This window comes from Harpia harpyja, chromosome 2 (genome assembly GCF_026419915.1).
Source record: "Harpia harpyja isolate bHarHar1 chromosome 2, bHarHar1 primary haplotype, whole genome shotgun sequence".
NCBI classification, from domain to species: Eukaryota; Metazoa; Chordata; class Aves; order Accipitriformes; family Accipitridae; genus Harpia; species Harpia harpyja.
Window position 1 is genome coordinate 24848269 of NC_068941.1, and position 13131 is coordinate 24861399.

Below are 13131 nucleotides of genomic sequence, written 5' to 3' on the forward strand. Positions count from 1 at the left end.
GAAAACTTTATTTTGTTTTTGGCTTCTAGGAACACACATGACAACAACAATTTTAAAGCCACTTACCTAAGCCAAATTTTTCATCCTTTTTCAAGTTCACCAAAGTGATCTCTCTTTCCGGTGAGGCAACTCTGTTCTGTGTTGTTTGCAGAGAGTCAACTGAAAAGCCAACATTTCATGATCAGACACTACCTGAATGCTTCCCTTCAGGTTTGCCTTGAAGTTCTATTCCATTTAAAAAAAAAAAAAAAAAATCACTTCTCTGATAACCTGAAAAGCTGTTCTGAACTAGTGGGTCTGACTTTCATCTTCCAAGCCATGTCCAAATAAAAAAACCCCCACCACTGTTATAACTCACTCCCATCTTCAGCAGTTAAAATCTTTTATTCCTCCTAAGAAGAGCACCTAGTCTCTTGGAATCACAACACAAGTGAGCCCTAGAATCTTCACATTTATTAGTCTCAGTTCAGCAAAGTATTTAGATCTGTGTTTACATGCCCTGCTCACGTAGGCAAGATGTAAGCACGTTGGTAAAAGTGAAACTGAGGCTTATTATATGAAGTTACTAAAAGGTTACTCAGTGAGTCCTCTTAATGGTGGTCCTTCATTAAAAAACAACCAACATTAGAAACATCTACTAAACCCCATCTTGTTTAAATTTATTTCCTCATTTGCAACTCCACAGGCTGCTGATTCTGCCTCTTCCAAAATTTGAACACCCTCACAATAGATTTATGTGACTCCTGAGGGTTCCCAACAGGTTAAAGTAGAACCAGGCACTCAAGAGACAGAAGGAGCATGATTTGGGCGGGGGTGGGGCATGGGGGGGAGCGGGCAGAAATCTCCTGAAACTTCAGGAAATGTCAGCACACTGTAAGCCTGAACTCATGAACTTGCTACCTAGAGAAGATACGACTCATTTGGTCTAGAGTGCCTGGCATACTTTTGCCCTAAGTGGAACATCCAATTCAACAATGGCAGAAACCTACTGATCGCTAAACACTGGTACAAGCAGAAAACAGTGGTGCAAGAGAGTGAGACAGACTGCACGACCTGGAGGAGTTTTTCTTCCACAAAACCAAGTCAAACCTAAAGATTAAAAGAACTAAAAAGAAAACACAGTCTTCTCAGGCTATGCAGAACCAGTAACATCACAAGTAAGGGAAAGGAGCTTTGAAGACCATGGTATGTTAGGTAATAGCACCCTTCAAGTCTCAAACTAAACAGACACTATTCATATTTGAAAAATATTACACACAGATATCAAAATCTCCCCCAAGCAGCAATCCAAAAGAAATATTAGGAGTTGTATTTAGGAAAAGGTCCTAGCCAACTAACTGGGAGAAGTATTCGATTTAAGAATAGCGAAGAAACAGGACAGGTAGAACAGTGAAGTACTTGACAAGTACTTCACAAACTGACTGAATTAATTCTATAGGCAAATTATTTATTGACTTACCGCTCTCTTTTAACAGTGTTGATGATGGAAGCTTTCCCGAAGTATTCATGCTAACACCTGTGACATGAATGGAAATGTTAGACATAGTTATCAATTTTTTTTTTAATACGAAAGCTACCAAGAAATATTTCAGCCTTTACACAGTACACATAAGCTCATTCACAATATCAGATTACTTACTTATTTTAAAAATGAATAAACATGAAAGTAGTTTTGGATTAGCAAATCCAAATTACTCACGTACTTTGGTTGTAGTTCAAGGTTCAGACAGATGGTAGCTCATGCAAAGGCAAAGAATTAAAGAAAGGACAGAGGTTTGGCCTTTACAACCACTGTTAACTTCAGATAAAATTAATGGATCTTTGAGAAACTAAGTCAAAGACAAAATTTTCTAACAGGGTTGGATAAATATGCCTAACCTAATAAACCAACACAACAGGAGTCTTGTAAGATTTTGTACACTAACAAGTCAGTTGCTGCAGTAACAAGCAATTTGAACCAGGTATTTCTATTTAAATTGGTTTGCATATAGAATCATATTTTTTTTGGAATGATCAATGCCAAGCAAATATGGCCATACTTTAAAGAGGATAAAATAATAAATGTACTAAGTTATGAAAGTAAATGAGGTAAGTTAGTTTAAGTTTCTTAGGAAAGCACTCCTGGCCTTTCCCAAACCTCTGAAGCCTAAAGTTTCAGCTGATGAGTTTCATCATGCAAAGAATGTGTATGTCCCAGCACAGGCAATATGATTCAGCAGGACTTTCTGATATGCAGCTAAGATCCTTATCGGAATTGCTGCCCAAAAGATTATGGGTAAGCACATGATAACACTAATCGTAAAGCTAAAAGCATAGGATAAATGGCTGCAACCAGTCACTACAGAAACTGTATGCCTCATCTCACACTTCAGTAGTTTATGCTCTCAGTACTGAAAAAGCATGGTTCCCAAGTCAGTCCTGGTTTCAAGTGCAGTGGGGGCAGATGCGGTAAGCATTTGCATGTCACACTGTTTGGGGTTTTTTTGTTCAGTTTTTTTGCAAGTTTGTTTATACCAACCCCCATAGACTTAACCTTCTTCCACTTTTTCTGATGTTCTGTAATTAATCAATATTTTAATATTGAGCAAAAGCAAAGCAACAAAAAAGCAAGCTAAGGCTGCAAATGTTTCAGTCATTGTAGTTTTATTATTCGAACAGGGAACCTCCTATAACCAGAAACTAATGACACACAGATATTAAAAATTAATGTACAATAACCCAATGTGCGAGTTTAAGTCTATTCAGCTGCTCTGAATCTTTTTTTTTAATGTGAACTCTGTATTTTTATTGCCTAGTAAGACTATTTGTGTGCAATCCAATCCTTGCCAAGAAAATGGAGTAAGTACATCTGGCTTAGCCTATTACAAGAGTGTTTTTGTTAAACACTCAATGCACTGCAAAAAAATTGTACCTAATTTATTATATCCAAATGAGACCAAACAAAAAGAACTGTGCAGTTACTGCTCAGAAGTACTAGCCAATAGCCAGCTTATGTCAAACTCAGTCCACTTCCAAAAATCACTCCCTGCACCCTTTACACAGAAAACACTAAAAAAGTTCAAGCTTGACAAATGGACTGTGAAGACTGGCAAATTATTAAAAGATCCATACAATAAAATGGCACTCTGAAGTGACAAAATGGAAGATGTTTTCTGGAACAGCTTTTACTGTCAAGTACCAATACTTTGCACATCTGTGTACAGATTGGTGTTGTCCAAAGGAGGATTTTTTGATTCATTGCAACAATTATTCAGGAACAACAGGCAATTGGCCTGGATTACTTTAACATGTGGCATTGACCCCTTTTTCAAATAAAAATATTACTATCAGTTAATAAATATATCAAAGCATTACACCCAAAGCAATTTTAGAGGTTAGTTAGTAAATACAGTAATATTATTTTTTGCATGCTGACCTACAACATAGGCTTGACTGGTATCTTCGGTGGATGATGAGTCTGATTCATTTTTCTTTCTTTCAGGGCTTCTACTTAAACCTGCATGAGATTTTGAACTTAAAGGGGAGAAGGAGAGAAGGGGAACCAGACAGAGGGAAGAGGAAGTTGGGAGAGGGAAGGGAAGGATCAATGTAATAAAATAATGGTATGAATAATAAATCAAAACTGATGCAAAATGTACATTGACTGTACACAAAGATATTGCAGGGTGGTCAGAGAGACTCTTACTTGCTCAGTTTTAATGCTCCCGCTGCTGATCCAGTATCAAATTTTGGCATTTGCTGAAAGACTCTTCCCATTATGTCTTCTATTTTTTGGGAGGAAGAGTCCAAAGCAGTAATAATATTTCTCCTTGGGGGGTAAACCGAGATGTGGCTCTGACTCAGATCGTGAAAGGACTTGCTCATAACCCTGGGTCTCTCCTCCCACGGAGTCTTCTCGTTCTTGTCCTTTGAAGAGCCAGGAAGCGGCTGGAAGAGTGAGAGCTCAGAGCAGGACAGTCTCTTCAGAATCTCTGCTTGAACAGACAGGGGTCGAACGGCAAGTCGGTTCAAAGTGCTGCTGGCCAGGCTACCAGTACTGATTGCTCGTCCCATGTTGAAGCCTTTGACAGAGTCTGCATGAAGGTTTAGGCTCCTAAATGAAGCCCTTTCTGTGGAATTATTATTTTTTTTTTAAACAAAAACCAAACAAATTTAAGTTATACAGCAGAGCTAGTGTGACCTCCTTGTGTAAAGCATGCCTTTTAGACAACTAACTCACACAAAGCATGTCTTCTCTAGATGATCAAAAGTATGTACTATCATCAGATACATAAAAACAACCACCATATAGTATGCTCAGGAAGCAAAGTTTGGAGTTCATGACATTACGCTAACCTGACCATCTACTATACTGAAGACCAAAATCACAGAATAGCAGAATATTTATCCCCTTAGTAGTATGAAGACTCGTATTTCCTGCTAAACTGCTGTGCCTTATATACAGGCACATCACCTCTTTCTGCAAAGCAAATAATATCCTCAAGCCAAGTGACCTGGAAGACTACACTTCCTTTAACCTGCTCATACAAGTCTTTTCCAGAATTTGAACAAATAGGGCTCCCCAAGCTCTACACTACCACATCCTACCAAACTTCCATCCATCCATTCCTTAGTTTTCTTCAAGTGAGTCCCTGACATGTTTACAGTACAGCTGCAAAGTTGTGTGGGCTTCGCAGCATCTCTACCTGGTTAAAGAGCACCAGTTCACTCAGGTGCACTTGGGGACCTCCCCTGCCAGAAACATCCTAAATGTTTTAGCACAGAACAGAAAGTGTTGGCTGGGGTTTGCCAGACTTTTTGACTCGTGAACTAGGATTCCCTTAAGCAGCAGAGAGAAACAGGTTTTGGATTGTAATTAAATGACTGTCAGCTGAGTCGTGGGAACTGTCTGGGTGGATGTTCTTAGCTGAAAGCAAATGCAACATAATACACCTTAGCCTAACCCCCTCTTAATTCAGAGCAAAGCTGAGCAGGGTTCATTTCCATTAGCCTAACTGCCTCCTAAGGCAAGCAGTTAAGTTCCTGTGGCTTGGCTCTCACACAGAAACTTGATAAGCTGTGGCAACTTGTTTGCTGGTTAGAGCCTTTAAAGAAATCAGGACATCTGAACCCTTCATAAACTTCACTGATGTCTTAGAGTCAGTTCACAGGGAAGTCTGAAGAAAAGCAACCCTCAACTGCATACATATTTCTGATTTAGGGTTAACTAGTGTGTTTTTAAACTCTACATACACCTAGAAAATAAGCTGCACTGTAACTCAAAAGGAAAATGCTACTTTTTGGTAGCTTTACTAATTGCTGAAGTATTCCCCATTTAAGAGTGTATTTGGCAAATGCAACCTCAGCACTGCCATTCCAAAAGACATTCCTTTCTCCAATACCTAGGGCAGGAATTAACTGCAACAGTAACTCATGTTTTCTCTATAATAGGCATACAGATTGAGAAGATTTAGTTGTGGAAGGTATTTTTTTGTTCTTTTTAAAGGTGAATTAGTATGCAACTACCATTTCCTTACCCACACCAAATACCTCCTCTACCCATAGCCACCAGGCAAACTAGATGAGCTACATAAGAATGGCTTTGCTCAGACCAGAGATCCACAAATCTCAGTTTCCTGACTCTGACAGAAGCTATCAATGACACTTGCTCTTGTTGTGTTCCCATCCTGGGGAAGAGTACCTTAATAAATTATTCTAAGATGTCTTCTCTTGATGTCATACTTACCCTCTGTGAACACCAAACAGGATTTCCCTATGGATCAGATGAATACTTTCACATCATTATCATTATCTATATAGACATTAGGCCTTTCACACCTTCTGCCAAGCCCTTAACTGAAAATTCTGATGTGCTCAGAAAACTTGTCCTTCATAAGGCTGACTTAACCCTCACTTCATCTTTGTGGTTTTCTATATGCCCTTTCAGGAATCCAAATATCCATCTTAAAATGCAGTGCTTGGTTCTGTTCACTGCATGGCCACAGAAGCTGTGTGAAAAAGAAACCATCATTCCTCATGTTATAGCTTGTCTCCTTTCTTATGTACCATAAAATTGCTACTATTTTTTCTTCTCTTTTTTTTTTTTTTTTCACACGTTGTGTCTCATCTCTTTATATTCATGCAGGAAGAATGTTATTCAAGAGGCATTTTCCTTTTATTTTCCAAACCTAATTCTTTCTATTAGTTTTACATGTGTTAAAATGGTTTCTCCCAGGTCACTGAAGACGTTGTGCAACAAGTCAAAAACACGTAATGGTACATCACAGGGACTATAAAGTGCTCTCCCTTACGCCTCCACGCTCTGTTGTGTTCCATGAAAATCTGTTCACCATCACTATGCATGCCAGGCCTTCTCCCTTGTCTCAAAATATTTTCTCCATTCATTGGCTGAAATCAAGGTGAGTCTTGCAAGACACTGTAATACTGTATTTCTAAAGAATATTCCAAAGTATACTAATCTTCTGAAGTCTGCTACTCCACCCCACAAACACTGCAAGCATTATAGGCACATGCTTGTGTTCACTGTGCTGTTAACCCAGAATCAGTCCTTAAGTAAGGAACCTTCAAAAGGTACACTTGCTGTGGTGATCAGCCTTGAGCTAATAATATTGTCACCTGCCCTTTTCTTTACTGTTTTGCTGAGCGCTTCCAACCACCACTTTTTACTGATATTTTAAGGGCTCTGAAAAAAATAAAATACTTGATGCTTCTGCAGGCCAAGAACAATGCTTCCCAAATACTGCCTGGGATTTCACTGCTCTAACAAAAGAAAAGCAGTAATATGCTATTTTGACTAGCTGCTTCATCATTGTTTTCTCTTACCTGTACTACAACACTTTCTCTTTTTAAAAATATTATTCTAGTAACTTTACTGCTATATCCATATATATATGCAGGAAAGAGAAACATGGCTAACCAATTTAGATCAGTAAAGTTATGACAAGCAAACTTTTTGTTTGAATTGTTTTTACTTTTAATAACCAAGTGTAATAGAATTAACCATAATACTGATTTATTTGCTTCTGATTACAAATGATTGATGAAATTTGAGACATCTGAATTCCAAGTGATCTGCACTGCACAGAAGCAAACTATTTTCCAGACTCCCAAAGCATGACACATACTGCATCTGTAAGAGTAACCAAGTTTGCCTAGCCAAGAAAGCCTTTCATTTACTGCTTTTCTTTGCAATTCAGGATAAGCAAGCACTAAGTTAGAGAATGGTACAAAGGCTTTAAGTCACTTGGTCCTTTTCTTTGCACTAAGTTGGTTGAGCCCAATAGAACAGAAAAAAGGCTGCATAGTTGCAACGTGACTTCCCCCCCCCCCCCCCTTTTTTTTTTTAAATTAGAGATCACAATCTCCACAGGAATGGGGTCAAACTCCATCCCAGCTACACTGGTGGAAGTCTGGATTGACAGCAACTGGAATGCAGACAGATAAAAAAAGGGAACAAAGAAAGAATGACCAGGCAGACTGACCAAAATAGCATTTCTAGGCTGCGCTAAAGGTCAGCCAGCCAAGTGAGCTCTGCTCCAAATAGTTAAGAAATTAGTACAGAGGGTTTTTTCGGTTATTGCATTCTCCAGTTAACTTTTTCTATCTAAAAAGAACACCTTTACATATTCTATTATACACACAAATTAGATGGCAATTCTGAAGAAAATTGACTATCATCAGTGTTGTTCCTTACTAGGTCTACCAAACATTAAGTGGAATAAAGACAGCTAGACCTACAGCTTACAGATGCAGCACCATGAAATGCTATTGTATTTGCCCTCACATGATCACACTATTTTTTCTGTAATTCCACATTATCAAAAAACTCATTTTACATTAAGCAAAATGTAAAAATCCTATTATTGAAATATCTTCAAGTTCTTTCTGAAAAAAGCCAAAAGGCATTAATCAAATGGGAAAGTACTACCACTGACCTAATTTTAGATTCCTTTTATTTTAGAGGAGCAACTGTGTGCCAGCTCTGTGTGATCTGCCAACTCTTTTCTTCCCCCTCTTACACAGAACCTAAACAAACTTAGCCAGTAGATTCTCTTTATAGTATAAACCTTCCAAATGTAGAGCTACACACATGTAGCACTGGGCAGAATTACTGAAGCTTGAGTTCAGTTTTTCTCCTTACAAAAATACATATAGATTGCTATTAAAAACCAACACAGCATCACAGTCCTTACCAATGTCCTGAGTGTCTTGGTTGCTCTGCCTAGTTCTCATCTGTAGTTGGAACTTATGCTGGGAAGAGCAGAGATGCAAAAGGTACTGGCAAGTCTTACTACTGTCAGTCTGAAATGCATGCTTGATACCATCTGATGTGTTCTGCAAAGTTATTTTCTTCTTCTACACAATGGAGAAAGAAAAAAGATGAAGACTGATTTCTTTTAGCCTACAAATAATTTTGTATTTGCTTGTGTACGGTTACAGCATTCAAACTTTCCTGAAGCACAGTGCACTGATGGGAGAGATTTCTGTCAAAATAGGGGTTGAAAGTAACTTGAGATTTACAAAGTAGCACTTTAAAACTACTTCTGGGCTAGCTGAGATGGTACTTTATTATTATTTAATCTGTCTCTGTTACTGTTAGTGATGACTAATGACAACCAGTACTATTACATTTGCAGGATGGCATTTTCAAAAGCCTCCAAGGAAGTCACAAGGGGTGCTGCCACTCAAAAGAAAAAGAACTAGATGTCCATCTAATTACAAAATCTATCAGTTAATGTTCCAGGTCTTAAATTTACCTTTTTAGTAATTTTTAAACTTCAATTTACCAATTCTAGTTAAAAATCATACCACAGATGAAACAGGCTGTAGCTTTTCAATAAGGTATCAGACAGAGTTAAGAAGTATTGTTTTCGATACCTGTTGTATTGGGTCTGGCTGAGATAGAGTTAATTCTCCCCATAGCAGCCCTCGTAGTGCTGTGCTCTGCATCAGTAGCTAGAAAGGTGTTGATAACACACCAGTGTTTTGGCTACTGCTGAGCAGTGCTGGCACAGCATCAAGCCTGTCTCTCCAACATTTTTGCCCCCCCTCAACGGCAGGCTGGGGCTGGGCAACATCTTGGGAGGGGACATAGCCAGGACAGCTGACCTAAACTAACCAAACAGATAGTCCATACCATATGATGTCAGCTCAGATATAAAAGCTAAGTAAAGGGAGACGGAAGGGGGGCATTTTTGTCTTCCGGAGCAACCACTACGCGTACTGAAGCCCTGCTTCCCAGGAAGTGGCTAGACATCGCCTGCTGATGGGAAGTAGAGAATAACATCATTTGTTTTTCTTTGCTTTCGCTTTATTAAACTGTCCTTATCTTGACCCACAAGCCTTTTGTTATATTCCCCCCCGCCCCTCCCCGTCCAGCTGAGGAGGGGGAGTGATAGAGGGGCTTTGGTAGGCACCTGGCACCCAGCCAGCCTCAACCCACCACACCTGTATAAAGGTAAGCATCTGAAACTCAACACCTCATCAAAAACTGACACATGACCACCAGATTACAGTGTACCCACTAAAGTTGGCTGGTATTGCCCAGATCAAGTGTCAGCCCCTGTCATCCATTATCATTTAACTTAACTACTCTTGGAAATATAACAACTTAAAAGCAACATAGGTGCATCTCCTAGTTACACTGAGTACTGGCATTTGCCAGTACGCAGCCCTCTAATGCAGGATTCTCGCTGTGGTGCTCCTTCACTACCCATGTCCCATACAGCAGCATGGGCAGATTGCCCAGAAATGCAGTAAATGGGCAGAGCTTCTCCCCATGCTAAGAGTAATCCTTGATCTATCTTCATGATAGCTCTTTCCTTAGACGGCAGGGAAGCCATGTTTCACAAATACAGATTTGCCAAAACACAGGTGCTAAACTCTCTTCTGAGGCTGGAACCTCAGCAGAACAGAATGCAAGCTAAGGGAGGGGAAAAAAGAAAAAAATCTTTAAAACATCAGAACTTCAAAACTCCTATTTCAATCCCATAATACAACACAGCTCAGCCACAGAAAATGTATTCAGATTACGCAGTAAAACAGCAGCTTAATTTGCAAAAATAACAAACACACATATCCAGTATCTGGAGATACATATATATACATATACACACAGATAGAGGAAGAGACTGACTTACACTAAAGGATATTTTCTTTGTCTCTCTCCATGGGAAGCGTAGTACAGGTGTGCGAGCACCATTGTGAACTTCAAAAATAACAACTCCTTTGGAGCACACTCCCAGAAGGATACCTGTTTGGGATCTCTTCTCAGGCAGCACATGATGAAGATGAACCCCATATTCTGTGAGCCTCTGACACAACTGTACAGATCAATGCAACGAAACTTCTAAGAATATGAAGTTAAGACTATTACAGGTTTTTTACACCTCTGTATAAATACTTTAATATATGCATATATCTATGGATTTTAGAAAAGACTCCTCTCTGTCTGGTGATTCCACTTATACAGTTTACAGATGTTGCAACAGAGACATGTCAGCTGCTCTAGAGGGTTATAAGTCTTGGTAGTATCCCTTGACCTGCCAAACACTACAGCAAATGAACCTAGCATTTATTAAAATCAAACAGTAAAACCACGAATCAAGAATGCCTGTGAGTAAATCAAACTTGCACAAACCAATTCTTGGCAACAAACTGTAACTAGCCAGATGCACTTGTTATTGACACATTTCTTAAACACAGAATTAGATTAACACTGCAATTCTGTGATCACATTAAGGCATCATAACTGCCAAAAGACACAGTTTCACTCACTTTGCACTCCCAATCATTCATTCCTGCTGTCTCTTCAGTACTGGCGTAAGGGATTGATGTAACAATTCAAGCGAGGGAATCTAACTGCTCTCCCCATCCCACCCCCAGTCAGACTAGGTTTAGCTAGGATCAAGTCCCCTACTCCTGTTCTCTGTGGTTAAGTTACAAGAACACTTCTGCCAAATGAGCAACAGCCTTAGAAGGGGCAAAGTCAGTTGAGTGCCTCTTCCACCACCTTCTCAAAGAGACTGTGGAACTACAGTGTGACTGTGGAATTACAGTGTAATGGTTATCCAGTGTCTCAGCAGCAAACCGTCACCCCCTGAACTCATCTGCAGCCATTGTATCAAGGCAGGACCTGATCATTATTATCTCATTAGCAACAGCAGCAAACCCCATAATTACGTTTCTTACTGGTTCCTTTTAGAATAAACCAAAAATATCTGCGATTATAGTTTTCTATCATTTTACATAGTACCTGCACAAGGAATTCTGCTTGGTAATGCTTCTTGCTTGCTTCATACCAAGCACCATAAACAGTATTGGCTATAACAAGACTTTTCATAATTTAAGTATTTTTTTTTTCCTCAACAAAAAGAAAAAAGGATGTAGGGAATGCAGGGTGTGCTGCCTCAATCACAGCTTCCTTTAAACACAAGGATCAATAGTTGCTTTTAACTAGTTTGAGCTAAAGCAGGAAGACTACTGATTGGAAAAAAAAGTGAAAGGACTTCCTTCCCATCTATTGTGATTTCTTTTCACTTGTAATGATGTGTCTTTTGAGAACATCTTTTCAGGTTTCTTTCTTTCAGTGTTATGCAGAACCTGAGCTGTTTTCCTGTGCTTTCGCTTGAAGTCCACGCACCCATATTCCCACAAGGAATTTCCTAAGTCACAGATTAAGGAAGCAAACTGCTGCCCACTTACCTTCAAAAATTCTAACTCTGTCTCTTTTTCAGATGCACCCACATAAGTGCTATGCAGTTTTGGCAGCTCCTCCTTGATGTAGGACAGATCTAGTTTCTCCATCACTCTAGCCGGGACATAGTGTTCTAGTCTGAAATATGACATGCCATGCACCTACAACACAAAACATTTTTGTTACTCTATGAGCACGAATGAAGCATAAACATTCATTTTACAGACAATTGTACATTACAACTGAGTAAGAGGAGGGATTCAGAATCTCAACCCTGACCCAGAGCTTAATTCCACATATGGCTTCTTCCTATTCAAGCCTGACTCTACTTCCACTGAAGAGAGAGGGTTCAACACCCAGATCTTGGACTAGATTCTGCAACAGCCCTGTGTTAGACTAAAAGAAAACTTGCCCACAGCAAAAATTGCCAAAAGCATTTCAGCTGAGCTTCCAGTCCAGGGCAGAGCTGTGAAGCATGTGTGGCAGCTCACAGTCTGTTCTTTAATTAAGCAGCAAGAACACAGTTTCTCAAAGGTGAAATTGATGGTGTACCTCTGCCTGGTAATCTCCATACTCAGCTTGGAGAGCTAGGGATGCTAATAATAAGGCTGTCTCATCATCACAGTGCATCCTGTCTTCCAGGATGTCCTTCCGCAACTGTAGATAATACTGGTGACAGGTCAGCGTATGCCTAGAACAGGAAAACAAAACAAAAACCACAAAAAACCCCCACACCATATTTGGTACTCTTCCTGTTACAGCAAATTTCCAGTATTTGATTAATATCCAATTTCTGTCCATAAATCTAGGGGTTAAGGGATTAAAAAAAAATTTTCATACACTCACTGTATAAGACTGACATCATCCACAAAAAACTTTATGCGAAAAAACAGAGTGAAGTTGACAGGGGGCTTGTTCTTTTTCTTCGGTTCTTCTTTCCATCCTTCTGGAGCTACTTTACTTAGCTTTATGTCAGGATCAACGAAGAAAAATTCATTGTCTGCCATGAATGTTAAAGGGAAGCACATGGGTAAAAACATTAAAACCAAATATTTTCTCCAGCTGGAGGATCAAGACCAGATTTACAATTCTGAAATTTGGTTCTGAACAGTAAGGTTTTCTGTTGACTAACAGTGGCTTATAAGCACAATAGCTATTAAAGGGAACACTGAATAAGGGCAGAATAAATAACTTTATAGTTATCCCGAAGACACCAGTGGGGGGGGAAGAAGAAAGTTACCTTCTGTGACAGCTACAAAATAGGAGCTAGGGTTTCTTTAAAAGTTCTAATTTCTTATCCCACAGGAAATCAAATGTCTGTCATTCCTTCCCCTCCCTTACTACTTCTGTCCCATTTACATTTCTGCAAAATGTTTTCAAGGCTTTCTAAATTGCCAAGAGCACTGGGAGTGTGCCACAGACAGAATAAGCTCTTG

General features: G+C 39.3%; 1 protein-coding gene across 5 annotated transcripts in view; it reads right to left on the bottom strand.

The window, feature by feature from the left end:
- The window catches only part of PTPN13 (protein tyrosine phosphatase non-receptor type 13), a 128732-nt gene that overhangs the window by 30660 nt on the left and 84941 nt on the right, over positions 1–13131 (bottom strand). For all 5 annotated transcript variants that reach the window (XM_052773046.1, XM_052773065.1, XM_052773056.1 and 2 more), the window contains 9 exons: positions 12542–12695; positions 12248–12386; positions 11704–11856; positions 10140–10322; positions 8193–8355; positions 3686–4109; positions 3416–3513; positions 1460–1516; positions 67–159 (listed from right to left, as the gene is read on the bottom strand). In XM_052773046.1, the coding sequence (XP_052629006.1) occupies positions 67–159; positions 1460–1516; positions 3416–3513; positions 3686–4109; positions 8193–8355; positions 10140–10322; positions 11704–11856; positions 12248–12386; positions 12542–12695 (1464 nt within the window). The remainder of the gene's footprint in view (positions 1–66; positions 160–1459; positions 1517–3415; positions 3514–3685; positions 4110–8192; positions 8356–10139; positions 10323–11703; positions 11857–12247; positions 12387–12541; positions 12696–13131) is intronic.